The sequence below is a fragment of the Sciurus vulgaris genome, assembly GCF_902686455.1.
Source record: "Sciurus vulgaris genome assembly, chromosome: 13".
In the NCBI taxonomy this organism is placed as follows: domain Eukaryota; kingdom Metazoa; phylum Chordata; class Mammalia; order Rodentia; family Sciuridae; genus Sciurus; species Sciurus vulgaris.
In genome coordinates, this window is record NC_136474.1 from 98,102,976 (window position 1) to 98,129,295 (window position 26,320).

Here is a 26,320-nt window from a genome sequence, read left to right on the forward strand (position 1 = left end):
CCAGTGAACCTTCCAAGGCATCCACGGAAGATGGTCTGGAAAATCACCTGTGGTACAGGAGTGGAGGTCATGAGGAAGATCTGAGGAGACAGGCCTCTGGGAGACTGGGCCTGGAAGGAGTTAGTTGGTATTTGGTCAGGAGCACACTCAGGGAAATGTCCCAGCAGGGGCCACATGGAGCCTGGCTGGCTTTTAGTGTTCTGGAAGGATCCACCTGGGGAGAACTTGTAACAGTAGTCCATTTTATGCTTTGAATATAGTAGCCCTTACCGCTCTGCCACTGTAACTTATTTTTTAAATGGATATGTTTCTTGCTCTTCCTCTTCCCCTGCTCCTCCCCAGTCTTTTCTCCTCCCTAATCACAGGGGAAACAGGATGACCTTTCTTCCCCATCCTGCACAGATTTATTTATCCTTGAGCACACACCCACCATAGGAATGAGGTAATCCAGACTTTGGGGATGGTACTAGATCTCAGAAATGGCTATCTCTCGAATTATCAAGTGAATTACAATTCCAACAGAGAACACGTGGGATGTAGCCTTTGCATCACCTCTTTAAAAGCCCCCTGTTCCTATAGATGGGCAGAATCACAGCCTCTGGGACAGCTCCTGTGTTTTTCTCAAACGCCTTCCTTGTATTGGACTGGCATTGGGGACAAGGACCCAGCTCTCTACAACGAATTTATGGAAGGGTTTGCTCACCAGAGTTTGGGCAGGGCGGCCAGGCCCCAGGACAGTGGCCATGCATTAAAGATGTGGTACTCCCTCCCTGGCCCAGAAGCACAGGCAGAAAAGGAAAGCGGAAGACAGACAGAACTGGGGGCTTTTGGAGACAAGGGGCATCTGGCTCCAGGCTTGGAATCGTGTCTTCAACCAGCACGCGGGGAAGGCTGCGGCTCTCCAGTGTAGAGAGCCAGGGCAGACCTCTGCTCGCCAGCGCGGGTAGGGGTGGGGTGGGCACGTGCGGCCTTGGGGCCAGGCCGGCGAGGTGCAGGGCACCAGCCGGCGCTGCAAGGCGCCCCCATTCCCGCGGCCCCCTCCCCCAGGCTCTGGAGGGTGGGCTCTCAGCCTGGGGTGGGGCCTCCGGCTGAGGGTGGTCTCCGGGTGGGTGGGGTCTCTCCTGCCAAGGAGGGGTGCGGGCTGGGGGCCCCTCTACCTCTCTGGGCGGTGGGCTCGGCGCTGGAGCAGGAAGACCGCAGCTGTGGAATCCGCTGAGAGCAAGGGTACCTAAGGGCGCCAGGGACGTGAAACCTTGGTGTGGGGTTTTACTGGGGGATGTTTACGAATCATGGAAATTAAATCATCGGACTTAATCTCAGAAGTCTTAACGCCTATACTCGGTTCCAATATAAATAAAACCTTTCCTCCTTTCAGGCTCATTTTCAAGATCTTGAGAAATTTTAAGAAATCACCAAATGCTTCCAAAGTATCAAGACTGCAATTAATGGCAATACTCATAAGGGTTGTAACATACTTACCAATGTAAAATAATGTCTAGGAACCTATTTCAATGAAATAAATATTTTTCTTTAATGGAAATCTCATTGAAAATTATATTCATAGCAAAAGTGAGCCTCCGCGCACCCTTCAGGGGTTGGACATCAATCCCAGGACCTCACGTGTGCAAGGAGCCTTCCACCACTGAGTCATGCCCCCAGCCCCAAATGAGCCCCTTCTGCAAACTTCATTTAGAAGATCATGGGTAAATTCTTACATGTATTTTAAATTATTTAACCTTTTATTTGAGACTTGCAAAATATATATAATTAATATAAATTAAGGAAATGAAGATTTTAAATGCTTATTTTATTATTTACCTTTACTGTATCAAGTGGTTTCTACTGAATGTCTAATGACTCTTGAATCTTGTATTCTAAAAATGACATGAATTACAGATGCAGATTGACCAAAATTGTCACACACTAGAACCAGTGCAGCCTTCTGAAGCGCCCCTCAGCGTTGGTCTGAGTTGCACAGGAGGAGAGACCGGATTCTGTAAGTACAGCTGGTCTCCTGTGCCCCGCGGTCATGAGATCATGCCAGTTCTTGCCGGTTCCACAAATCATCGTCACCCCTCTGGCCTGTTGTGCTCTCAACCTGAATCTTTACGTGACAACGGAGAATACATCGTGAGCAGCTTAGATGCTGTAAGGGGCTTGGAAGTTCATGCACCGTGAAATGCAGATGTCCAAGGACGGGGGTGACATGGTAAGTACCACCACAGAAACGGGGGAAATGTGGCAGAGCAGAGCCTCAGAGGGAAGTGGCCTGCGGGTGCTGAGGAGGAGGCACAGGGCGAGGACGGGCAAACAGGCCTCCTGCGGGACACAGGAAAGCTCTGGGTGAGTCACGCAGCAGCCAGCCACTGCACAGCAAGCGCAGTGATACGCTGTTGTGTGCGCAGCGCCTTCGGCCCATTCCCACAGGGCTCCCCCACCCCTCATCTCTTGGTTTGACACTTGGTGGATTTTTAAAGGTATTGAAGTGAAATAGCTCATGGCTTATTAATTAAATATGGATGTTTCATGCTTTTCTGCTTTAAGTTCAGTGAGAGGAGAAAAGGAAAACCTGCTTGTACACTTGCACGTCAGTGCACATCGACTGCTGCTGAAATCATCCTGGACGTGAGCATGAGCCCTCTGTAGTATTGTCCACCCTTCACACATGCAGGCCTGGGAGGGCTCCTGAGCACTGCTGTCCATCACTATTCACGGGGCATGGTGCTCATCCATACTCAAAAGTCACCATCAACTAAATAATGTTTTTACTTTTTGAGAATTACTATATGATCTGAGACATTTTTTGGTCACCCAAAACCTGTGATAGTACATATCACAATAAGACACACAGCTGCCATGAGGAGGATCTGCCCCGCCACCCCAGGAGAACATATATTAGGGAATTCAGTCCAAGTCCAAGGAAAGTATCCAGATGCATCTAGGGAGCAAGGAGGCAGGGGAAGGGCCGAGGCAGCTGAAAACTGCAAGAGGCCTCAGTTCATCTCTTACTCCAAACCATGACCCACAGGCTACCAGAGCTTTGAATGGTCCTGCCAGACAAGGCAGTCTCAAGGTTCTCTTATCTGCACCCTCCAGGTTTCCTAGGCTACTGATTTGGCTACTGATTTGATTTAAAGGTTTGGGCAAGATCTAAGAAACCTTCTAGAAGAATCCTTCACCAGAACCCTTAGGACTCGCTGCTCTCAACTCTGATGCAAAGCTCTGTGCTCATGATAAACGCCTGGACTTCTACTGCCTACACTTCTCCAGGTTCATAAGGCCATGTGATACTGCCGCCCAGACCTCTTCCATTTTTGGAACTGCAGGACCCAGCACACGGGAGTTTAGTTTGAAAGCAGAGCAGAAAGAGAGTGGGAGACAATAGCGGGGAGGAGAGGGTAGTCTTCTTACCACTGAGTGTTCTTCTCAGGAGAGAAAGGCACCAGAGATTAACAGCGAGCTCTCTTCTGCAAGTGTGGCAGGCCCAGGGCTGTGGAGCCAGGCTTTGCTCTTGTTCATAAATAAAGCATTGTTACCTTTTGTAACAAACATTGCAGCAAGTGGAAAACCACCTCCTGCAGTCAGCCTCCAGGTGCCTGAGAAATTCCAGTCCCTGTGAATAGGAGGAGGGAGGATTTGGAGGAATTTACCACAGTAGGCAGACTTTAGCAATCTTGGGGCAGCTGAAGTTTGAAGACCTAAAAACATCTTCTTCATTAAAGTTCAGTGCATTCCATTAACTTGACATCCTCAAAAAAGTTATTAGAACAGAATTTCACTGAGGCGTTTCGCCTGGACCACAGGAAGGAGGGGCAGATGACCTCCAGGGCTCCCGGTGTGTTGGCAGGTGGGCCTACCAGCTTCTGGGGGCCTTATTTTCAGAACCATCATGCTCCAATCAGCCCTCTGCCCTACCATGGCTGATCCACCCTCAAGTCCAGCCTAGGGCCTTGGGCTTGCCCAGGCCCCAGGGGGCTCAAGGCGCACTTCCCCAGCATTCTTCCTTTCCCCTAGACAACAGCATTTATCTGCCACATCCACCTTTCTACAAAAACTGAGTTTCTTCAGATTAGGTGGTTTCTTACTCACTGTTTCTATTCACATCACAGAATATTCCATGGAACACGTTAAATCAGTCTCAACCAGACAGCATTATTCCTCCCTTGCTGAGTGGTTTAAGGAGAGGTCGACTGGCACTTTAGAGTCTGTGAGTAGTTTGCTAAGAGGACTGAGTTACAGTGGTAGAGCAACTGCCCAGCACGCATGAGGCCTGGAACTCAATCCCAGTACCACACAGCCATGACACAGAGGCCGAGTTCTGAGTTCAGAGTGAGAGACCGCCCTTCTTTGTCCTCTGTTCCTTCGGAGTCACACTGACCCAAGGATAGCGACTAGTGCTGACTGTGACTTTCTCTGGCCAAACCCCACTCAGGGTCCGCTGAGCACTTTTTCTTTTCTTTTGGCACTGGAGATTGAACCCACAGATGAGCTATGTCCCCAGTCCTTTCTGTTTTTTATTTTCAGACAGGGCCTTGTTAAGTTGCTGAGGCTGACCTTCAACTTGTGATCCTCTTACCTCAGCCTCCAAGTCACGGGGACTACAGGCATGCACCACCACACTTGGCTCTCAGCACTTTTTCAACCAAGTCTTAATGTTTGGATTTCATATTGTTTCTGCTAATTCAGTTTAGCCAGAATCCAGCACCCACAATATCTAATTATCCTTAGTATTTGAGCAGGTTCCTCATCCAACATGTCTACCCCTCCCCACGTGAGGTCTGATCACCTGGCCTGCCTCTAACAGGAATTATTTGCTATTGCCGATCAGTCCACCCACTGACCCCACTCTGCTTCTTGACTCTAAACCTACTTCTCCTTGTATTGGGTTGATCCCAGTCTCTCTGTCCCACTGCAAAATCCCATGGAAGTGGTCCCTACATCTTGCATAAAAGTCATGCTCCCCTGTCCCTGAATAAAAATTTCCTTGCCGTCTTTATAACAAGTTTCATGAATTTTTTTTACAGTGAGAACAAGCCCAGGAGAGGGAAAAGGATGGTGCTGGTTTTCCTAGCGACCCTGCATTACAAGATCATCAGGCAAGTCCTTCGGAGCCCAAACGTACTTTCATTTCTCCAATGCTGACATCGACCCTGTTAGGTTAAGTACTTTATGTGCAAGGAAACAGGCTTCGTGTGCTTAGATGACATGTCCAGGTTCAGAGCCTTGGATGTGGCTTTTTTTTATCTTAATCCTATTCTGATGAGTCGCTACTGTATAGTGCAAGTTTTCCATTGGTGTCCCAGAAAATCACATTTCCATGAGATTATCATCCAAGTTTCTAGAAAAAAATCTCTAATGATGCTCAAAACTCTCTCATGGAGGTCACTGTTTTGTATGTTTGTAGAGAAGACTTTTAGTATTGACAGCAAACTCAGCCAACTGGATTTTAAGAAAATTCATTATCATTCCTTGGAGATTAGTGACTCTAAACTTAATAGTTTTTTTCACCTGATAAAAATCAAAAGGAAGCTGCACTCTTGTGTCGGCATCATCAGAGTCAACTACACCCTACCCCCAAGGTGCTGGAAAGGCTCCTGGCTTCCTCCCAAAGCCCAGCAGTTAGTGTCACCCACGAGTTACGTGCTGAAGCTTAGTAACACCACGCTGTTTGCTTTGACCGTGATCTAGCCTTGAGGGCCTCATGCCAACACCAGCTTTCTAACTATGCCACGAACCCTGGTGAGGACTACCCACTGCTAGGGCTGCAGTTTGGTATCCTTCATTATGTGCGGAAATAAAAAAGACCAAAGACTATTTTTTAGATGCTATAGCAAGAGAGCCAGCAGCCATTGACATCTGCATTCTGGCAGAGGCAGAAAGGCAGGTGGAGCAGTGGCAGAAGCTTCCCAGTGGAGAAAGATTCACTCTTCCCAGTTGACGCACCAGGGTCTTGCTTGCCACAGGGAGTCACCCCAGTTAGTGAGCTGTCCTCCAGAACTTCTCAGCGATGCTTGCTTCTCTCCGTGGAGTCCTCAGCCTCTACACAGGCCCTTCAGCCAGGTCTCCACCCACACTTTCTTGTTCTACCTGCTTCTCAGGCTGGGCCCAAAATCAGGCTCTGAGCAGGCGGCTGTCTAAGGGGCAAGACAGGCACTCCAACGGTGACGATGCTGTGAGGGGATGAACGAACGAAAACACCGAGGGGTCCGAGCTCGGTGTAGAGGAGGCTGCAGGTCGTCACTGACTCTGCCCGTGCTCCACACGCAGGGAGGGCCATCTGTGCACTGCCTGGAGCCTGTTGGACAAGACCTGTCGAGACCTTCCTGGGGGCCCTTCCTGTGCAGGGCCAGACATGGGGGCAGACATTCCAGAACCTACTGAATTTTAAGACAGCTGCTGCTTTTGTAACAGAGTCCCTTTAAAATCAGAAGCCCCAGCCTCCTCTATTTCCTGATAAATCGTTTTCTGTGACTGAGTTTCCTCACACTGAGGTTGGAAACCGAGGAACCGGCCCCAGGGCGGGCTGGGACACGAACTGTGGCCTCTCTCTGGCAGCAGAGCTTGGCTTCTGTCCCTGTAGACTGTACCATTATTGAAGGATAGGAAGAGGTAGGTTAGCCGCCCTTCAGCTTTGGCCTAACGGGGGTGAAATTCATTTCCCTTTTTGTGTTGTTTTCTCTTATTTCTGATACGGGTGGGTGACTGGATTGAGTTCATGGGAGCTCACACAGGGCCTCTAGCCTGGGTGCCAGTAAGACGTTGTCTGTTTTTTTTTGGTCCTGGGGATTGAACTCAGGGACACTTGACCACTGGGCCACATCCCCAGCCCTATTCTATATTTTATTTAGAGACAGGGTCTCACTGAGTTGCTTAGCACTTCACCATTGCTGAGGCTGGCTTTGAGCTCGAGATCCTTCTGCCTCGGCCTCCCCAGTGGCTGGGATTACAGCACGCACCACTGTGCCTGGCATAAGACCTTGTCTTTCTGTTGATGAGGATATTTATGTGTCTGTTGGTAGAAATCAAAATGTGTAGAATAGACTGCAGTGCCAATAACTCTCAGCCACAGAACCAAAAATTAATTTTGTTAACAGGAGATAAAATTGACCCCTGCCTTCCAGGAAAGACGACCCAAACATCACATTTTATTTTTATTGATTCTTAAAAATTATGGTAAAACAAGCATAACACAGAATCCACCACTCTGACATTCTGAAGTCATTCATAGGCTGTCAAGCCAACACCACCACCCGCCTCCAAGGTGCTTGTCTTGGTAAACCAACACCGTCTCCATTCCCTGCTCTCTCCACTCCCAGCCCCTGCACCCGCCCTCCTGCTCACTCTGCCAGTCTGCTTACCTGAGAGGCATCAGGTAGGTGGAGGCAGCCTGCATTTGCCCTCTTCTGACTGGCTGGCTTCGCTTGACATAGGCCCCGTGGGGACAGAGCTGGATCAGACTCTACCATCGGGGCCATGTGACACCACCATGCATTGCAGCCGGAGACTTGATGTTCTATTGGTATGAAGTGTTATGAGGGCACTGAGATTTTTTACAGTTCTCCAGATTATTCTAATATGCAGCCAATTTCAGGAGCCACTGCCCTCATTCAATACATGATATCAAACTAGACTAAAATGTATGCACTTCCTAAAATAAACTCACATTAAATAAAAAGGCACAAATTCAAAAAGGAAAGCTGTGTTTTGTATATACAAGGAAAAGTTGACACTAAGACAATGGACACTACTAGAAATAAAGAGGGACATTTTGTAATTCGAAAAGTTCAAAAGGTCAGGTGTGTTTGTCCATGTTCTATTGCTGTAACAAAAGAGCTGAGGCTTGGTACTATATAAAGAAACAACGCTTATTTATTTCATACTTCTGGAGGAGGCAACCCCACTTCTTGGCCTTTGTGGAGCCTTCCTGGCTGCATTGAAACAGCAGAAAGATGGAAAGGGAAGTGGCCCCCTCCCAAAGGAGACAACGTGGGGGGTGACCTTGTTTCATAACTGAGGTCCCATGAGAACTGTATCAATCCCCGCTGAGCGCAGCGCCCTCTGACCTAGTCAACTTCCCTGAGCCAGTGGATGGACGAATTTCCAGCCACCATCCTCTGGGGGCATACACGAACCACATCCCAACCAAAGCACCCAGTAACAGCCCTCAACATCGACAGGAAGTGAGGGGACCCGCAGGGAAATGGACACCTGGAAAATGTGGACCTTTCCTGACTAACAGGGAAAGCAAGCGCATGCGAACATCAGCACTGGCACAGGGCAGTCTTACCCCAGAATGAGCAAGTTGATAAACAGAATGATCACAAAGTCCCCCACTTTGAGAAGTTAAGAAACATACTTCTGATGAGCTCACAAGTCAGATGGAAAAAAAAAAAAAGGTCAAAGTGACATTCTGGATATGGCTGGTTCTGTGGTATGAACCTGCCCCCAAGGTCATGCACTGAAAAATCGAGTCTGGCCCCTGGCACTCTGGACCTGGATGATGCAGCACAAAGGCTCCATGGACACTAGCACTGGTCTCCAGGACCATGAGTCAAGTAAGTTTCTGTTCATTGTAAGTCTCAAGCATTCTGTCATAGCAGCAGAAAAAGGAGAATAGATGGTAATAAAATGACTAAACACAGGCCCTTGTGGGGTATGGGCGAAGTCGTGGTTAGAATATCATAGTCTCAAACACACAGTCAGAAAAGGAGGACGGCCAGAAAGTGAAGCTGAGCTTCTGTTCCAGGTAATTAGGAAAAACAAATCTAAACAAAGTAGAGAGGAAGGAATGGAAGAAGGAAAGAGGGGAGGGAGAAAGAGGAGAGATCTAGAACCACCAGAATGGGAGTCACACTCCATGTATGTATAATATGTCACAACAGATTCTACTCTCATGTAGAACTAAAAAGAACAAATTCAAAAAACACATTCATGAAAAAAAGAACAAAAATTAAGGAAATAAAAACCAGACAGCATATTTTCAACTGACTAAAATGGGTTATTCCAAGACTGATAAAATCGAGATTCCTGCAACAAGACTTTTCCAGAAGAGACAAGGTCATGTGCATCTGGGTTCTCCCTAGACATGAAACCAACAGGACATACATATAAAGATGTGGGAGCATAGGAGAGAGAGAGGGAACTGGCACATGCCGTGATAGTGGAGACCAGGGCTGCCGACTGATCGCCTGGCTCGGTCTGAGTCTGAAGGTCTCCAGACTAGAGGAGCCGACGGTTCTGAGAACTGGGCAGGGGCTGCTGGTGCCAGGCCTGGTGTCCAAAGGCCAGAAAGCCTGCATGTCTGACGTCTGGGGCAGGAGACCTGTGTGCCGAGCTCTCCAGGCAAAGTACTGATTTGCCATTTCTTTCTTTCCTGGGCCCTGGCTGACTGGATGGTGCCCCCCCCAAACTGAGGGTGGGTCTCCCCATGAGTCCACGCAGACCCGCAAGCTGACTCCTGTGCAGCAGCCTCACAGCGCACCCCAAAGCATGCTCTACCAGGTTTCTAGGTGTTTCTAATCCAGTCAAGTCGACACCTGAAATCAGTTCTCTCACAGGCAAGTGTTAGCAAGGTCAGGACGGAAGGGGACGTTTGTACACATTCCAAGGGTCAAACAGACTACACTAATGCACTTGAAAACTGACAAAATGACGTCTGTAAAAGTGCTGACACTGATATGTTTTAAAAAAAACCAAAGAGTTCATTAAATATTTTGAAATTAAATCTGTAATTAAAAATGTGCCCTTAAAAAACTCCTGTCTCACTTGACTTCAAAAGTGACTCTAAGAAAATAAAGAAGTGCAATTGCAATCTTCGAGAACTCTTCTACGGAGTAAAAGGTAATGGGACACTTTCCAGTTTGTTCAACGATGCCAGTATCATCCAGCCAGCAGAACAAAGACACCAAGAAAAAGGAAAGTGAAAGCCAGTTCATGTATGAATACAAACGTACAAACCTTCAACAAAACTCTAGCAAACAAAATATAGCAATATGTAAGGATATTACATTATGACTGAATTGGGCTTATTGCAGGCATACAAAGCTTGCTTGTTAATTCACCGTATCAACCGAATACATCAGGAAACTCCTGTGGGGGGCAGGCCATGTGGCTGTGGACACAGGTGGAAGCCCTGTGAGGCTGGAGGAAAGACTGACTGGAAGCTGACAGGTGCCTGCTGCTACTCTGACCCAGGCAGAGACAAAACAGGTAACAAGTAACCAACCTAGTTCAGCTACTGAAGATGACGGAGGTTGGGGGGTTAAGCAAGGGCTGCAGTGAAGGGTAAACAGAATGTTTCCCAGACGCTATCCAACAAAAAGGGATGAGCTCCGAATTAACACAGATGATTTTCAAAATAAATGTGCTCAGTGGAGGGGCCAGGGCCCCTCTTGTGCAAATAATACAAGCATGTGATTTCACATGTACTAAACTAGGGAGTTTGGGCTCATCTAGAGACAGAATCATGAGTGGCTGCCTGGGGAGGGTGGGAGGAAGGGTGGCAGAGGCAGGCGGGCCTTTCAGGGTGACGAATGCGTTCTCTTCACATGGTGATGGTTTCCCCCCGTGCAGGTTAGGACTGGGCAAACCATCTACGTGATACACAGTTTACTGAATGCCACAGTGAGCCACTGGGCAGGATCTCTGCAGGGTGTTGGGAGGTGGGATGGCAGTAAGCCTAGTGGCACTCACCTCCCTTTCCCTGGCTTGAGAGAACTGATTTCAGGTGTCGACTTGACTGGATTAGAAACACCTAGAAACCTGGTGGAGCATGCTTTGGGGTGCGCTGTGAGGCTGCTGCACAGGAGTCAGCTTGCAGGTCTGCGTGGACTCATGGGGAGACCCACCCTCAGTTTGGGGGGCACCACCCGGTCAGCCAGGGCCCAGGACTTGAGAGCAAGGGTGTGGTGGTGGAGGTATAACTGCTTTAATTCAGTTCAGTTTGAGGTAAAGATGCAACATGCAGCTGGAAATGCTGAGAACATGGCTAGAAAACACCTGACACAGAGGACAGAGGTCTTGGGTCACAACAGTCCAACATTCAGCATCAGTCCCCACGGGATGCCAGAGGCAGAGACCTTGATTTAAACTGGGTTTCCGTGAAGTGTTCTCACTGGCCACGTAGTTGGGCCCCACCTGGTTCAGGGCTCCAGTGATGACAACCCTGCATCTGGGCTGCGCTCTCTCTGGTTGCCTGACTCCTCAGGCTGCAGGTTTATGGAGCCAAGGGAAAAGCTCTTGCCCACATACATCTTCCTTTTTCCTCTGAGACGCGAGTGTCCTCTGGTGGTAGGATAGGAAGTGGCAGTGGCGTGGCGAAGGGGAAAGCCCTAAGGAAACATTCCTTAAGAAGGAAATGGTCGATGAGTGTGGTTCAGGGGTCAGTTTCCTCTGGATACTGTCCAGTCATCTGTGAGGTTCTTGTGCGTTGTCTTGTTTTTTTTTTTTTTTGGACTGGGGATTGAACCTGGGGTGCTAAAGCACTGAGTCACATCTCCAGCCTTCTTTATTTTTTGAGAGAGGGTCTTGCTAAGTTGCTGAGACTGGTCTTGAACTTGCGATCCTCCTGCCTCAGCCTCTTGCTCTACTGGGATTACAGGTGTGGCCATCTGCCTGGCAACACTGTCTTCAAATGAGAAGGTACCAGTGTTCTCACTGCAGTACTGCCTACTCTGTGAAGCTGAGCCTTTGCTTTTCCTTCATTCTGCTTGGCTCCAGAACTCTGTCTTTACCAAGGGTTGCCATGAAGAAACAAGCCCACAAACCTGCGAAAGGGGTATGGCTGGGCATGATGCACATTCTTCCAACGCAATTTCACCGAAGTAACTTCAGTAACTACACAAGATGGTAACTTGACAGAAACTTGAAGGCACAACTCTTAGTACTCCTTAGGAAGAACACACATCATCCAAACCACAGATCTGTCTGATTTTCTGGGTAATGGAATCTTGCAACTAATTATGCTCTCCTCTCTTCTTGGGCTAAGGAGTCTGGAATCCAATTTTAAATTCACCTTTGGTAACTAGAGGATTTGATGGATTCATTTACCTACTTCCTCTGTCTTTGGTTGTCTACTTTTTTCTTTCAACATGATTTCCTCAGCTGTTTATTCACCCTGACAGGCATATATTTTTGTAAACTGCTTCAAATTCTCAGAACAAAATATGATTTAAATTCAAACACATATAATCCAAATTAATTTATATGTCCAAAGTTTTTTATGATTCGCCTCTAACCCATTTCCTCAGCTTTATGTGCTATTTGAGCCCTAATATGCATATGGAAATAACACTCAGACTTTGTCCAAACTTAAGTTCCTGTTTTGATGGAATTAGAAATAGTAAAGAATGAACAGGTAAACCGATTTTTGAATCTTGGATCTGTTTTTAGCAAATTACTTAATCCCTCTCAATCTCAATTTCTTCATCTGTAAAATGGCATCTCACAGTATTGCTGTCAGAATTAAAGACATTTGATACAAAAGCATACAGCATTATTCAAAAACAAATGATAAAACAATCATCACTTGCCATTCACTGGCTGGAAGATCTTGGAAATAACTTCTCTGGTTTCTTGCTATTTCTTTAAGTATGAGAAGCTTATCTGTCTATTTGAGATTTTTCAGGAATTGGATGACTATATGGAAACACATATGGACATATGTAAAGCAGCTGACATTAAGTTTCCTTCTTGACTGGTCTTCACCTGAAAAGATCTTTCCTAACCAACTCTTAAAATGCAACCTTTTTCTAAGGTTGTTAAAAAAACATTTTTCCTATTTTTCTAGTGGTAGTCTTGCTTTCTCAAAATTCTCTACTGGATTTTTTAAAACCTGTGTTACAACTTTTTACAGGTTTGGCGTCTTTTTTGCCCTTCCGGGTTCCAAGTTTCTGGCCAGTGGATTGTTTTTACTTCTGAATCCCCATTAACACTGGTATGTGGATAGAAATCACCATCTCTTGCTTTGAACTAACTTCAATGAGGCTAGTGAGATCATGTTATACTAATTCTGATTTCCTTGAGCAAATGGTTATTCTGTCTGGTTATTTATCATTTACTCTTAACCTGGCCTAAAACTTTGCCACCCTGCGGGCATGTTGCTGGGTGGAATGACTGGGCAATACCAAAAATGCACAATGAACACACCTGAAACCCTTAAGTTTTAACATACTAATATTTAATGTATTAAGGAAACATCACTGACTTCCGTCTATGTCCTCCAGGCTCAAGGTCCACCATCTGGGTGCAGTTAGGTCCCCAGTCCTTTCACTCTGGCAGGGATGGTCTGGCGTGATGCTGTCTGAGGCATCCAGAAAAGCTGCAGGAAGGTGAGGTGCTCAGCAGAGAAGCTCCTGAAATCAAGCCAATCTATGAAAACCCAAAGGAACACAGGGTAAAATAAAGGCTTGGCGCGAGGACCACCCTCGGTTCACTCTGGTTCCTGCAGTGCCTCCACAGGACTCCCAGACCTGGTGGCAGAGGCCGCCGGAGGCTGGGATGATGCGCAGACCCGCCACCCTTAGGACCCCAGCCCCAGGCCGGGCCAGGCCACGGGCCCTGAAGCCTGATGGGCTGAGCTGGGGCCCCAGTGCCCTCCGCCCGCACGGATCGCCCCAGGGACCCAGTGCCACGGGCGCACAGGCCTCCCCGGCCCCCGTGCGCGCCGAGGGCCAGCCCGAGGGCTCCGGCCCGCGGACCCACAGGCCGCGCGCCGACACCGGCCGCCCGCGGACGGGCAGGTGACGCCGCCGCCCGCCGGGCCGCGCATGCGCGCCGCGCCTCCCCCGCCCCCACCGCGCCCGCGCCCAACGCCCCGGCCGCGGCCCGCGGGCCATGGAACCCGCCGAGGCCGGCGCGGTGCGAGCGCTGCCGCCCGCGCGTCCGGGCGCCGTCGCCCCGTGAGCCCTGCGGGCCGGTCCGGTCCGGCCGCCGCCCCGCCGGTGCCGCGCGTGCGCGCCGCCGCCGAGCGAGACGCCAGAGAGGGGTGGCCGCCGCGACGATGCCGCGGGGCCGTCCCCCGAAGCCCCGGGACGGCGCGGCGCGCGGCGACTCCGGTAAGGCCCGCGGCCCGAGTGCCCGGATGGGCGCGGGGCGCGCCGGGAGCGGCGGCGGCGGCGCGATGGCCGGCGGCGCAGCGCGGGCGGACGGATACGGGCGCCGCGGCCGAAACCTCCGCGCTGGGCCTACTTTCCGGGCGCCGCGGCGGCGGGGGCGGCGGCCCGCGCGGCCGCTCCGCGCGCCCGCCCCCCGCCCGCCGGGCCCGCGCCCGACCCCGGCCCCCTCCCCGCCGCCCCGCCCCGCCGCCGCGTGGGAAGCGGCCGCCCTCGGCCCCGGCCGCGGGGAGGCGGGCGGGCCGCGGGAGGCAGGCCGGGGCCTCGCGGCGGAGCCACCCGGCGGGCCGCAGCCCGAGCTCCGAGGGCGCCGGGAGCGCGGGGCGGGCGCGCCGTAGGCGCCGGGACTATCCCAGCAGCCAGAGCCCGGGGAGCGCAGGGCGGGCACCCTGAGCCCAGGAGCGCAGGGCGGGCACGTAACCAGCGACGGGCTAGCCCGGGAGCGGGCACCCTGAGCCCAGGGAGCGCAGGGCGGGCACGCAGCAGGCGCCGGGGAACCCGGGAGCGGGCACCCTGAGCCCAGGAGCGCAGGGCGGGCACGCAGCAGGCGCCGGGCTAACCTGGGAGCGGGACCCTGAGCTCAAAGAGTGCAGGGCGTGCAGACAGCAGGCGCCAGGTGAACCCAGGAGTCAGGACCCTGAGCTCAGAGAGTGCTGAGCGTGCACATAGTAGGCAGGCAAAACCCAGGAGCCAGAGCTCAGAGAATGCTTTTTGTGCATGCAGCAGGCGCTAGGGCTAGCCCAGGGGCCCGAGCTCCCCAGATTCTTGACATACACATAGTAGGTGCCAGGACTAATCTCAGATGCCTGGACCCGAAATCTAAGAGCTCAGTGCGCACAGTAGGTCTCAGGAACTGTTCCTCAGATTATGCTTGGTCATACTTTGCTAAATTCATGAAGTAACTTGGGTTTTTGAAAACTTGCAAATGTGCCTTCACCTCTCCTCCTCCTCCTCTGATTAAACGGGGGTTTAATCGCTCCTCTCACGCAGTTGATGAGAACGGTTGGATTGTAATACCCAGGGACTCTGCTTGTGGTGTGGGGTTTTTGAGGTGGAAGGCTAATGGGTCCAGTGGCAAGGAGCACTGCATGAGTGCTGATTTATTTCTAGCCTTGGGAAATACCTGCCAGTACTTAGCCCCAGCCATCTTGGTACTGAAGTGCCCCAGGACAGTTTGTGCATTTGGAAAGGACCCTGCACAGGCTGAGCAAGGATGGTGCCTGAAATCTGTACAGGAACCGTGGATTGCTCCTGGACTTCATGGACCTTTGTGTTTGTGTAGCTGGTTGCTTAGGTTAGTGACTCATTGTCAGACTTTTTTTTGGGTTAATACACAAGCTCATTACAGAACTTGAATTAGAAGCAAAGATGGAGGCACCCAGAATAAGGTCAGATCTGAAGATGTAAAGGAGTAGGCAAGCTGGGCCTAGTGACACAAGCCTGCAACCCCAGTGATTTGGGAGGCTAAAATAGGAGGATTGCAAGTTCGAAGTCAGCCTCAGCAGTATAATGAGTCCCTGTATCAAAATGAAAATGTAAGAGGCCTGGGGATGTGGGTTCAATCCCCAGTACCAAAAAAAAAAGGTAGGGTAATAGTGTTCTCTGAAGCCTTTATGGAGAAAGGACCATTGGTTATGTGGATCAGTGGGAGCTTAGAAACAAGACATGGCAAACCAGAACTTATTATTGCTGCTGCACTTGACATAGTTAACAGGCGTATAAATTAGAACGATGTCACGGACCTGGTGTCTGTGAACTTCAGTGAGATTTATATACATCATCACCTTTATGGACTGGGGAGTGGTGTTGGCAGATTGTAATATAGGTGTGTGCATCTGTAGCTGGGCAACTGTCAGAATTTGTATCCATTGTTGGTGGTTTCTTATTGCTTCTTGCTGCTTTGCCTTGCCATTATTTTGTTCATTTTTAAAAAATATGATTTATGCAAAGAATGAAGTGCAAGCTGGGCGTGATGGTGCATGCCTGTAACCCCAGAGACTCAGGAGGCTGAGGCAGGAGGATTGCAAGTTCAAGGCCAGTTTCAGCACTTTAGGCCCTCAGAAACTTAGACCCTGTCTCAAAATAAAAAGTAAAGAGAGCTGTGGGTGTAGCTCAGTGGTAATGTTTCCCAGGTTCAAAGCCCTCACCCTCCCAAAGCAGGAATAATGTAAGGTTCAGTGTCTGCTACTAGGAAGAAGGCTTGGTGGAAAGACAGCAGAACTTCCTGTCCATGGAACCTGCACTCCCCCCTCACCAGCTGGTAGCAGTGTGCCCCTGGGTTCAGGCTCCAAAGCTAAGAATAATTGTTTCTCTTGTTCCCCTTGTAAGCCTGGTAGCCTTTCCCTCAGAAATGTACTTGCAGGCTGCTCCATCCTTCCATCTCCAAGGTGGAGCTTCTTAACTCGCCTCTGCTGGCTGTCTCCTCCTTGAATCCAGGTGTCAGCCTGGGTGATCTCTTCAGATATAACTTGACAGCCACACCCTATGAAAGCTCTTGAGTGGGCTTCTTGTCCCCTGGATGTAAACCCTGCACCCGTCAGCCTTGAGCCCACACCTTTCTGGGGTCACTAAAAAAGTGCCAGGCTCAAAAGCATGCTGCTGGGCTGTTGTCCAGGCCTGTTACTTCCAGGTGCCATCTAGAACTCCACGCTTCAGCTGGAAGTGAGGCTGTAGACACTGGCAGGTTTTGATTGGTCCTGGCTTAACATACCGAGTTTTGTTAACTTGTAATGTGTGTGTAGTACCTGAGGAAAGGGTTGTGGCCTAGGACACTGCCAGAAAGGGTGTACTGAACAGAAGGACGGTAGGCCCCAGCCCTGGAGAGGCCTGGGCTGGAGAGCCTACTGAGGTGTGCCCTAGACAGTCCAGGGGGCTCTGGATTTTAAGTTAGGTTCAGGGTGCAAACTAAAGCATGTTTGCTTTTTTTCTTCTCCAGTTGTACTTTAATTTGAATCATTTTTTAAAGTTTGTCTTCAAGCCAGATTAGTGTTGTATCATTACTGTTTGAGAGAAAAGACTTGCTGAAAACATGATTTATTATGTCTTCAGCTTTGTTTAAAAAGGGAAATCTTGTTTCTTAAGATATTTTCTTTCTGGAAGCGTCTTAGTTTTTAAGTGAAACGTTATTCTCAAATTTATAGGATCACTCCATGTCTCTTAGGGTTTATCTGTGGTTGTGGTGAAGTCCCTGATCATCTTTGGGAACAGATTAAGAACTTCCATCACAGAAGCTGTGAAAATATTTTTATTGTATATCTGGAAATAGCCTTTTAATTTTGCATTTTAGAAATTTAGTTGAGGGGCTCTTTTAGTGCTATATACTTATCCTTTAGGTTAAAATACTACTAAGTTTTTAAAACAGATTTAAATAGATATTTACTTATGCCTTCTTAGTATTCTTACCATTACTGCAAACGTATCTGAAGGAATAACATGTCAATTGATGCAGTCCCAATAATCATTTCACTCGGGCCTGTGGATTCATAAACATTTTAGTTTAATACAAACATTTTCAAAGTTTGTTGTATGTGGATGTAGTTAAGAATAAATAAAATCAAGTTTATGCATAATCTTTCCTCAGACTTTTTAAAATTTAAATTTTTTTTTTGATACTGGAAATTGAAACTAGGACCTTACGTATACTAGGCAAATGCTCTACCACTGAGCCACATCCCCGCCCTTTCTAAATTTTGTGTTGAGACCCATGAGTTGCTTAGACTGGCCTTAAACTGGCCACGAGCTTGCCATTGTCCTTTCTTAGTCTTCCTAGTACCTGGGCATGCTAGACCGTACCTGACAGTGGACTTTTTTATTTTCTTAAATGTTTGCAGTTGTGATGTTTTGAATCATTAATATTTCTTTTTTATTCGTTCTAATTAGTTATACATGACAGTAGAATGCTCTTTGACACGTCATATATAAACGGAGTATAATTTCTCATTCTTCTGGTTGTATATGATGTAGAATCATACTGGTCATGCAGGCATATATGTACACAGTAATAATGTCAGATTCACTTTACTATCCTTCCTACCCCCATACCTGCTCCCCACCCTTCTACTCAGCCTTATTGTGAATTAGCATCCACATATCAGAGAAAACATTAAGTCTTTGGTTTTTTGGGATTGGCTTACTTTGTTTAGCATGCTATTTTCCAGCTCCATTCATTTAGTGGCAAATGATAATTTCATTCTTCCTTAAGGCTGAGTAATATTCCATTGTGTATATATACCACATTTTCTCTATCCATTCATCTGCTGAAGGATACCTAGATTGGTTCCGTAACTTAGCTATTGTGAGTTGAGCTGCTGTAAACATTGATGTGGCTGTGTCCCCGTAGTACGTTGATTTTAAGTCCTTTGGTACAAACCCAGGAGTGAGAGAGCTAGGTCAGATGGTGGTTGCATTCCAGGTTTTCTGAGGAGTCTCCAGAGTGGTTGCACCTGAACCATTAATATCTCTTAAAGCTCAACTTTGCCCTTCACCCCAAGGATCTGCCGAAGAGTGAACTGCTGTTGTCCCCCCTCCCCGCCCACCTCTGCTGCACACATCTGTCGTTGCTAAAAGGCAGGTTCTGCGCCTGCAGGAGGCTTGGCGAGCTGGGGACTGCAGTTTATCTTCTGCCCAGGAGCGTGCAAGGCTGTGGAAAAGCAGACCCCTGCAGGAGGAGAGCCTTTCCTGGCCGCAGGTTTCTGGGATCTCACGTTTTGGGATCAAATTCGATTCAGAGTTGCATGGGATGTGTTTCCAGTCCCTGTGCAGTTCAGGTGCTTTATGTATTTATGTCTTAATTTTAAGACTTGGAGTATATTTACTTCTTTTAAAGAATTGTAGTGATTTGTGACATTCTTGACAAATTCAGTGATTATTCTTTGATATTCTTTGCTGTGTTCATTCTTGCTGGAGGGTACTTTAAAGTTTGTAGCATTTGCCTGATTGGCTTCATAGGAACCTTTGTGAAAACAGGATTGGCCGAAGTGCTACCTTCCCTTATCTCTTTGGACTTTGGCCCTGTGAGAGGACAGAGCCTTTTCTTTTTGACTTAATCTTGCTTTGCAGCAATTTTTAGAGATAGATAAAATTAGAGAATTAGCTTTTAAAGGCTTATGCTTCTACTGGAGTTTGGCTTACTGAGTGATTGAAGAAGCAGTGTGGATTATTGGTGCCTGTCAAGGTGATTTAGAGGTGACTACTTCAAGGTCACTAGGGGATTGAAAGGAAATTAGGTGGGTTTGCGATGTTTAAGAAACTTCATTATGGCCTTTGTTTTAGTCAGCTTTTTCGATGCCGTGACTAAAAGACCTGACAAGAATAATTTCAGAGGAGGAAGAGTCCATTTGGGGGCTCATGGTTTCCAAGGCCTCAGTCCATAGGCAGCTGGCTCTGTTCCTTGGTGCCTGAGATGAGGCTGGCATCACAGTGGCAGTGCCCTGGAGGAAAGCAGCTCACATGACGATTGGGAACCAGAGAAATGCCAGAGAGTCCACCCGCCAGAGACAGAACATGTACCCCACGTGCACACCCCGATGCCCAGCTCCTCCAGCCGCAGCCTGCCCACCTCAGTCACGTCAGCTAGTCTGCACTGGGGAATCAGTGCGCTGGGTGGGTTCAGGCTCTCAGCCCAGCTGCCCCCCTCAGAACCTTCCTGTGTTGTCTCTCCTGTGTGACATTTTGGGGTACACCTCATGTCCAGACCATAGCAGCCTTATGTACCAGCTGCATGCTTATCAAGTCTCAGGAAACTAGTTAGAGGTTTCCAGAACTCTTACCCACTACTTGTAAGTCTCTTATATGCCAGCCATCTCAACATTGCTCGGTTCTAAGTTTGAAACATGTTCATTTAAAAGTTTTGTACATTAATTCATCTCATATCTTTTGTAAATCTCTGGTATAGTTTTAAATGATGACCCAGGGTTTAGTTTCGTTTGTGCAATGAGCATAACACCTGGTATTCATGGTCTACACACACGACTTTGCAGATGGGATCTTACCACTGAGTGTGGAGAACATTGACGATGACTGTCCAGCTCCAAACTTCCACAAGTGTGAGATTTGTCTGCTGTCCTTCCCCAGAGAGGCCCAGTTCCAGCGCCATATGAGGGATCATGAGCGGAACGACAAGGTAGGTGGGCCTGAGGCGGGGGGCTGAGGGGCGTCTGCACATAGAAGAAGCCCGCGTAGGATCCGGGTCCTGAGTCGCAGAGCCTTCTGTCTGTGCACGCACGTTGGCGCCTTTCAAAGCTGTCATTGAATGAGCTGGTCAAGGCTATTCATGAGTGGACAAAGAAATACTTTTAAAATAGGACTTTTTTGGTAGTTTGAACTTCTTATATGAGTACAGAATTGGTGAATTTTAAAGTATTATTCTGCAGCAGGAAGTTTTACCCTTATATGGTCTTGAAAGGCATTCTGGATGTTTGATTGATTGATTCATTGATTTTTGCAATATTGGGGATTGAACCTAGGACCTTGAATATTGAGGTGAGCAGTGAGCCACATCCCAGCCCTTTTTTAAGAACTTGAGACCGGTCTTGCTAGGTTGCCCAGCCTGGCCTTGCACTTGTCCTCCTGCCGCAGCCTGAGCTGAGAGTGGCTGGATTACAGGGCGCACTGCCAAATGGAGTTCTAGCAGGGGCAGGGGCAGGGGTGGGGGCAGTACTGCCTGGCTTCTTTTTGCAGTGCTTGGGTTTGAGTTGGGGCCTGTGCATGCTGCGCGTCCACTCTGCCTCAGGCTGTCCTGGCCTGCACGAGAGGCAGCTGGGTGCACACAGGAAGTTGGAGCCCGGGCACCTCACAGGCAGACACCATGGCCCCTAGGGACAGCTCTGGCAGTCTAGGAAAGGCGCGCGGGCTGGCTTGCTTGAAGTCTGGGTCAGAAAGGAGGGCAGTGCCACCTGCTGGGCCGCAGCTCCTCCCCCACCCCTGCGCCCAGGTGTGCCTGGTGCACAAGCTTGTGCTGGGCCGCAGCTCCTCCCTTCCTGTGCCCAGGCGTGCCTGGCGCACACGCGCGGCCTTTCACCGAGTGCTGTCTGTGCTGTTGTCCTGCATGCTCAGCAGCATGATGGTGGCTTTGCTGTGTCCCTCTGGCTGTGTTGACTCAGGGCCCCTGTGGCCGGGAAGTGTTTGGAGAGCGTCTGTCCTGCTGCTTGCTGCTGCTCAGAAACGCTGATTGAACAGGTCTCTGGAAAGACTGGGTCTCAGTGTCTTCTCCGCTGTTCTCTCCACACAGCCACATCGGTGTGACCAGTGCCCTCAGACGTTCAACGTGGAGTTCAACCTGACCCTGCATAAGTGCACCCACAATGGGGACGACCCGACCTGTCCCGTGTGCAACAAGAAGTTCTCCCGCGTGGCCAGCCTCAAGGCACATCTCATGCTGCATGAGAAGGAAGAGGTGCTCTCCTGCCCCCAGCTCACCAAGCGTGCCTGCGGGTCGGCAGGGTTTTACCTGTGGCCTGGTTTGTGTGTGTATTGGGGATTGAACCCAGGGCACTTTAACACCAAGTCACATCCATAGCCCTGTTTTAATGTTCTCTTTTGAGACAGGGTCTTGCCGAGTTGCTTAGGGCCTCACTAATTTGCTGATACTGTCCTTGAACTTGCTGTCCTGCCTGAGCCTCCTGAGTTGCTGGGATTACAGGCATGTACCACTGCATGTGGCTACATATGAACTAGTTTCGAAAAACTTTTATATAGGTTTCCAAGTATTAATAATTATTTTAAAATTGCCTCAGTTAATCTTCAGTTCACTGATAGAGTGTTTTATTTTCTGATCCTGTCATTACCTTAGGGTTGGGCCATAAAACTTGCTTTGTTCTTTTGTGATGCTGGAGATGGAACCCAGGGCCTTGTGTGTACTGGGCGAGTGCTTTGCCACTGAGCTGCATCCCCAGCCTCGTGCAGCCACGAGGTGGAGCCTGGGTGGGCAGCGGCACTTTTTCTAGCCTAGTGTGGCTGCACAGGTCAAGAGCAGAACTTTCCTGCTGTGTTCTTTAGAGATGCTTTTTAAAATTTGCCCTGATTTCCTCCAAAGTGGGGTGCGGGCTTTTCTGTCCACTCTGCTTGCTGGGGTCCCGTTTGCTGTTGTCAGGACCCTGGGTGCCGTGCCTGGAAGCTTCGGAACCGGCAGTCTGAGTGCTTCCTGGGGTCGGCACAGACAGCAGAAGGGAGCCAGTGCAGCAGTGAAAGCTGCTCATAAATTGGGTATGTTTTGTGTGCAGTCTACCTACAATCAACTTAAAAACAGCTTATCTTCACACGGGTGACAGGTTCTTAGGAACATAGTTACCTTTTAGCTCTAGGTGCTCCACTTCTGAGTTTTTACTCTTAGAACACTGTAGGCTAATGTTTCCATAGTGCTCTATTGAGATGAACAGTCTGAAATCCAGATTGGTCTGTCAAAATAAGCCTAAAATGAGAGAAGTCAGCCCAAAGCATGAGTACAGCTTCTAAATCACTGAGGAATGCTTCCTTGAAAGGCACGTCCTTGTTGCGGTTTGGGTGATTATCAAGTTAAGTCACTTCCTGTAAGGGGACCGCAGGGGTGTGGGGGTCACTGAGTCCTGCACACGTCACCTTCAGACCCCCCTGCTCATGGGGCCACGCGCAAGCCTGTGCTGTCTGGGCAGCACTGCAGTGAGCAGTGACGTGGAGAGGGCCAGGAGCAGCTGTCTGTGGCTGGTTAGGGTCTCTGAAGTCCCCAGGTAGGTGGATACTTCAGGAGCGGGAGAATGGTGCTGGGACAGCTGGGCAGGGAAGGGCAGTGTGGCCCAGGGACTTGGAGGGTAGCCTAGAAAGGGGAGGCCCCAGGGCACAGGTGTGGTGAAGGCTGCTGCCCAGCCAGGGGCCTGGGCAGCAGGAGTATGACCTGAACAGATTGCATGTTCTGGGTCCTCAGAGGTGTGCATCTTGGGCAGGCTGGAGGTTGGTTTGGATATCATGCATTTGCCCTGGTGACCTGCTGGCCACTCAGCATCATTGGTCTTACTTGACAGTCTGTTTCTAGGGAGACTTGGTGTTATCCCTAGTTTGGGGAACACAGAGCGGGCACTGCGGTCCCTGTATTGTGTGTGAGTCTTGGTTCTCCTGCCTGGGACTTCCTCAGGTGTGGCCTGAGTGCAGACACCTGGAGGGAGGTCCTGGCTCCTTTGGAATGCCGGGTGGAGGGCAGAGGGACAGTGGTGGCCCATCTTGGCTCTGGCCTGGGGTGCTCAGTCCTGCTCTCTCCAGCCTAGCAAATTATGCATAAATCAGCATTTTCACAGTACAGGGTGGACTTGTGGTATCTTTGTACATATATGAAAACATAACTTGATCCGTTGCACTCCCCAGCCCTCCCCACACTCCCACCTGCCTTCCCTGACCCCTCCACCCTGGCGGTCTCCTCTGCTATCATGGAGTCATCGGATGCTTCTGACGAATGTCTGAGATGTGCACACCTGGTCCTTTGCTGCAGCAGCTAGTGAAGAGAATAGGTGTGAGCAGAGCTGAGAGAGCAAGGCCTGGAGGCAGGTGTGCGGGTCAGGTTCAGTTCTGTACTTTGAGACAAAGACTGGGGGATCCTTGTTAATGAAGGACAAGCATTTTCTTTTCCCCAGCTTGTAGGGATGAAGGGAGGGCAGGCCTTTTCTGTACAGATGCAGTAAAGAAAATTTTTTCTTTTTGGCAGGGTCCTGGAGTAGATTTTCTTTATTATCAGCACATTATTAACAATCTAGTAGTTCATTATTTTCTTCAATTATTCTACAATAATGCTAATTTAAAGTCACATAAGTTTAAATCATTGTTGGATTGCTCAAAGTATTTCATTCATTCTTGTAATTTCCTGAAGCACAATTCTAGGTAGGATCAGTTAATGGCCTGATTTTAACAAGGTTTGCATACATTTACAAGACTAGTGTGAACAGTAATTAGAAGACATTTGAATGGAAAGAAATGTAATTTTTTAATTTGAAAGTATCAGTTTATGCTCATTGACAGAGTAAACTAACTTTTTTCAGGTTTGGGGAGTTTGTTTAGAGGAACTGTAAATACTGGCCTAAATCACTTCAGTTATAGTTATATCTTGGACCTGCATGTGGGTGCATGACTGGAATTTGCCCCTGGAGTAGCTGCTGAGCACTGGCTTTGTACTGTAGTGCATCTTCTGCAAAGACCCCAGCAGGGTGGGTTTTGTCTCAGTCCTATTGTGGAGCCGAGAGGGTACACTCAGGCCACTGCAGCCTGTCACCAGCCCCCTGCAGGGAAGGTGGACTGAACTGCAGCTTGTGTGGGCCAGTGCCCACTAGCTGCAGAGTGCAGCAGCAGCAGCAGCAGCCCCCAACATGTGAGGTGCGTTACTGACGTACACCCGAATATGGTTAAGTCAGTGTTTTCTTTTTGGTATGAGGGGTTGAACCCAGGAACATTCTACCTCTGAGCTATGTACCAGCCCTTTTTTAAAATGTTGTTTTGAGCAAATTCTCACTAAGTTGCCCAAACTGGCCTTGAACGGGTGATCCTCCGGCCTCCGCCTCCTGAGCAGCTGGGGTTACAGTGTGCAGCACTGGGCCTGGTGGTCAGTTCCGATCTTTTTTTTTTTTTTGCGGTGGGCTTGTGCAGTCCTGTGTTTCATCGTGCCTGCTTCCAGCGTCCAGCATGTGCGCAGGCAGTTCAAGATGGACTGTGCCCTTGGGCCACACTGAACAGAGGATGCGGCCTCCCCCTCTGGAAGTGTCCGAGCTGCCCTTGTGTTCAGGGGTCTGCTGAAGTGCACCCTCGGCTTGAGCTCTCTCCTGGCCCGTCGCAGGCCTGAGGTCATTCTGTTCCTTTGACGTTTTTGAGGACAGGTGAATCAAAGGCCAATTGTTGAAGCTACGTGAATGTAGAGTTCATTTGGCTTAAATATCATGTTCTCTCCTCCTTTTTCAGTCTTTCTCTTCCATTGGAAATGATTTTTATACATTCAAATCTGGACCCAGTGATTATTTTTTGAGATGTGAAAATGATGTTTACTTAGGAGGGAAGAACTTGTGTGTGTGAGCTGCTCAGGTGCCAGATCTTTCAGGGAGCAGTGGTCTGGGATCGTCTGCCCTGGTCACAGCTGCGCTTCCTCCCCCAGAACCTCATCTGCTCCGAGTGTGGGGACGAGTTCACGCTCCAGAGCCAGCTGGCCATCCACCTGGAGGAGCACCGGCGGGAGCTGGCGCACACCCGCACCCACACCTGCAAGTCCTGCAGAGAGGAGTTTGAGACCTCCTCGGAGCTGAAGGACCACGTGAAGACGCACTATAAAGTCAGGTATGGCCTGTCCTCTGAGCTCGGGGATTGTTCCGTGTAGAGTTCTGGACCTGCTTCTTTGTCGCGATGGGTGAGAAGTACTTGTGTGCCCACTTGGCTGCTGCTCTGGTGCCACGCTGCTGTTCCAGCACACCTGGTTCACGTCCGCGGCAGGGCAGGTGCAAGCCATGGGGTAGATGTGCTTGGCTGGCTTTGGTGTAAACGCTGCAGGACAGGTTCTGGCTCTGCATCTGTGGGCTGCTCTGCTGCTTTTATGATGCACTTGCTACCATTAGAGTGCCCGGGTGAGGCTTAGCATTGCGTTTTTGATGTTGCTTCAGAGGTCTGGAGATGACTGGGGCTGTCCAGGTGGTGATTACACACCCAGGCAGCACTGGCTTCTAGGTGCTCACAGATTGAGAGACCAACCAGCCAGCTGAGGGTGTGTCCTCAGGGAGCTGTGATTTAGCAGGACCCTGTGAAGGTTTGTCCGGGTGAGGCAGGTCTCTGATCCAGCTCCCCTAAGGAGGGCATTTGGAGGAAGAGGAAGGATGACACAAGAGGGCAGCCAGCTGGCAGCGAGAGCTGGTGCCAGAATCCTAGCACTGGACTTCCCGTGTTGGGAGTGAGAAGGAGGCCAGGGTGATGTGTGCCTTCTGCAGAGGGCGGGCACGGGCTGGGTGAGAGGGGGGCTACTGTGCCAGGAGCCGGGGTTCTTGTCTGAGTGTAGCCCTTGGAAGGCTTTACCTACGGGCACAGGCTGGTCTGGCCACCGTGGAAGGAGAGTGCTGTCTGTGGCAAGATGGTGGCTGGAAGTTGAGGGGTGTTTCAGAGTAAAGCCAGCGACTTTTGGAGAGGGTTTTGGAGAAACCACTGTGACTTCTGAGTTTCAAATTTGTGCACCCGGGAGCCTCTAGGTTCCAACATGGTAAGGGGCAGGTTGGAAGATGCAG

The 26,320-nt window shown here is 49.5% G+C and overlaps 1 protein-coding gene and 1 long non-coding RNA gene across 6 annotated transcripts in view; one reads left to right on the forward strand and one right to left on the reverse strand.

The window, feature by feature from the left end:
• Positions 1 to 11,385: 11,385 nt before the first annotated feature.
• On the reverse strand, positions 11,386 to 13,774 carry LOC306642509. 2 transcript variants are annotated; one of them, XR_013758553.1, is made up of 2 exons: positions 13,205 to 13,774; positions 11,386 to 11,765 (listed from the first exon to the last, which is right to left on the reverse strand). It is a non-coding gene; the product is annotated as an uncharacterized lncRNA (long non-coding RNA). The 2 variants fall into 2 exon arrangements; XR_013758554.1 differs by having other exon boundaries at positions 11,386 to 12,453; positions 13,205 to 13,330.
• Positions 13,775 to 13,878: 104 nt separating this feature from the next.
• The window catches only part of ZNF236 (zinc finger protein 236), an 85,282-nt gene continuing 72,840 nt past the window's right edge, over positions 13,879 to 26,320 (forward strand). Inside the window, exons 1-4 of one of the 4 annotated variants that reach the window (XM_079108245.1) lie at positions 13,879 to 14,054; positions 20,090 to 20,232; positions 21,340 to 21,504; positions 25,210 to 25,388. In XM_079108245.1, coding sequence (XP_078964371.1) covers positions 14,000 to 14,054; positions 20,090 to 20,232; positions 21,340 to 21,504; positions 25,210 to 25,388 — 542 coding nt within the window. In that variant the 5' untranslated portion in view covers positions 13,879 to 13,999. Of the gene's footprint in view, positions 14,055 to 14,319; positions 15,406 to 15,973; positions 19,713 to 20,089; positions 20,233 to 21,339; positions 21,505 to 25,209; positions 25,389 to 26,320 lie in introns of those variants that run through there. The other 3 variants (XM_079108246.1, XM_079108247.1, XM_079108244.1) reach the window with 3 other exon arrangements.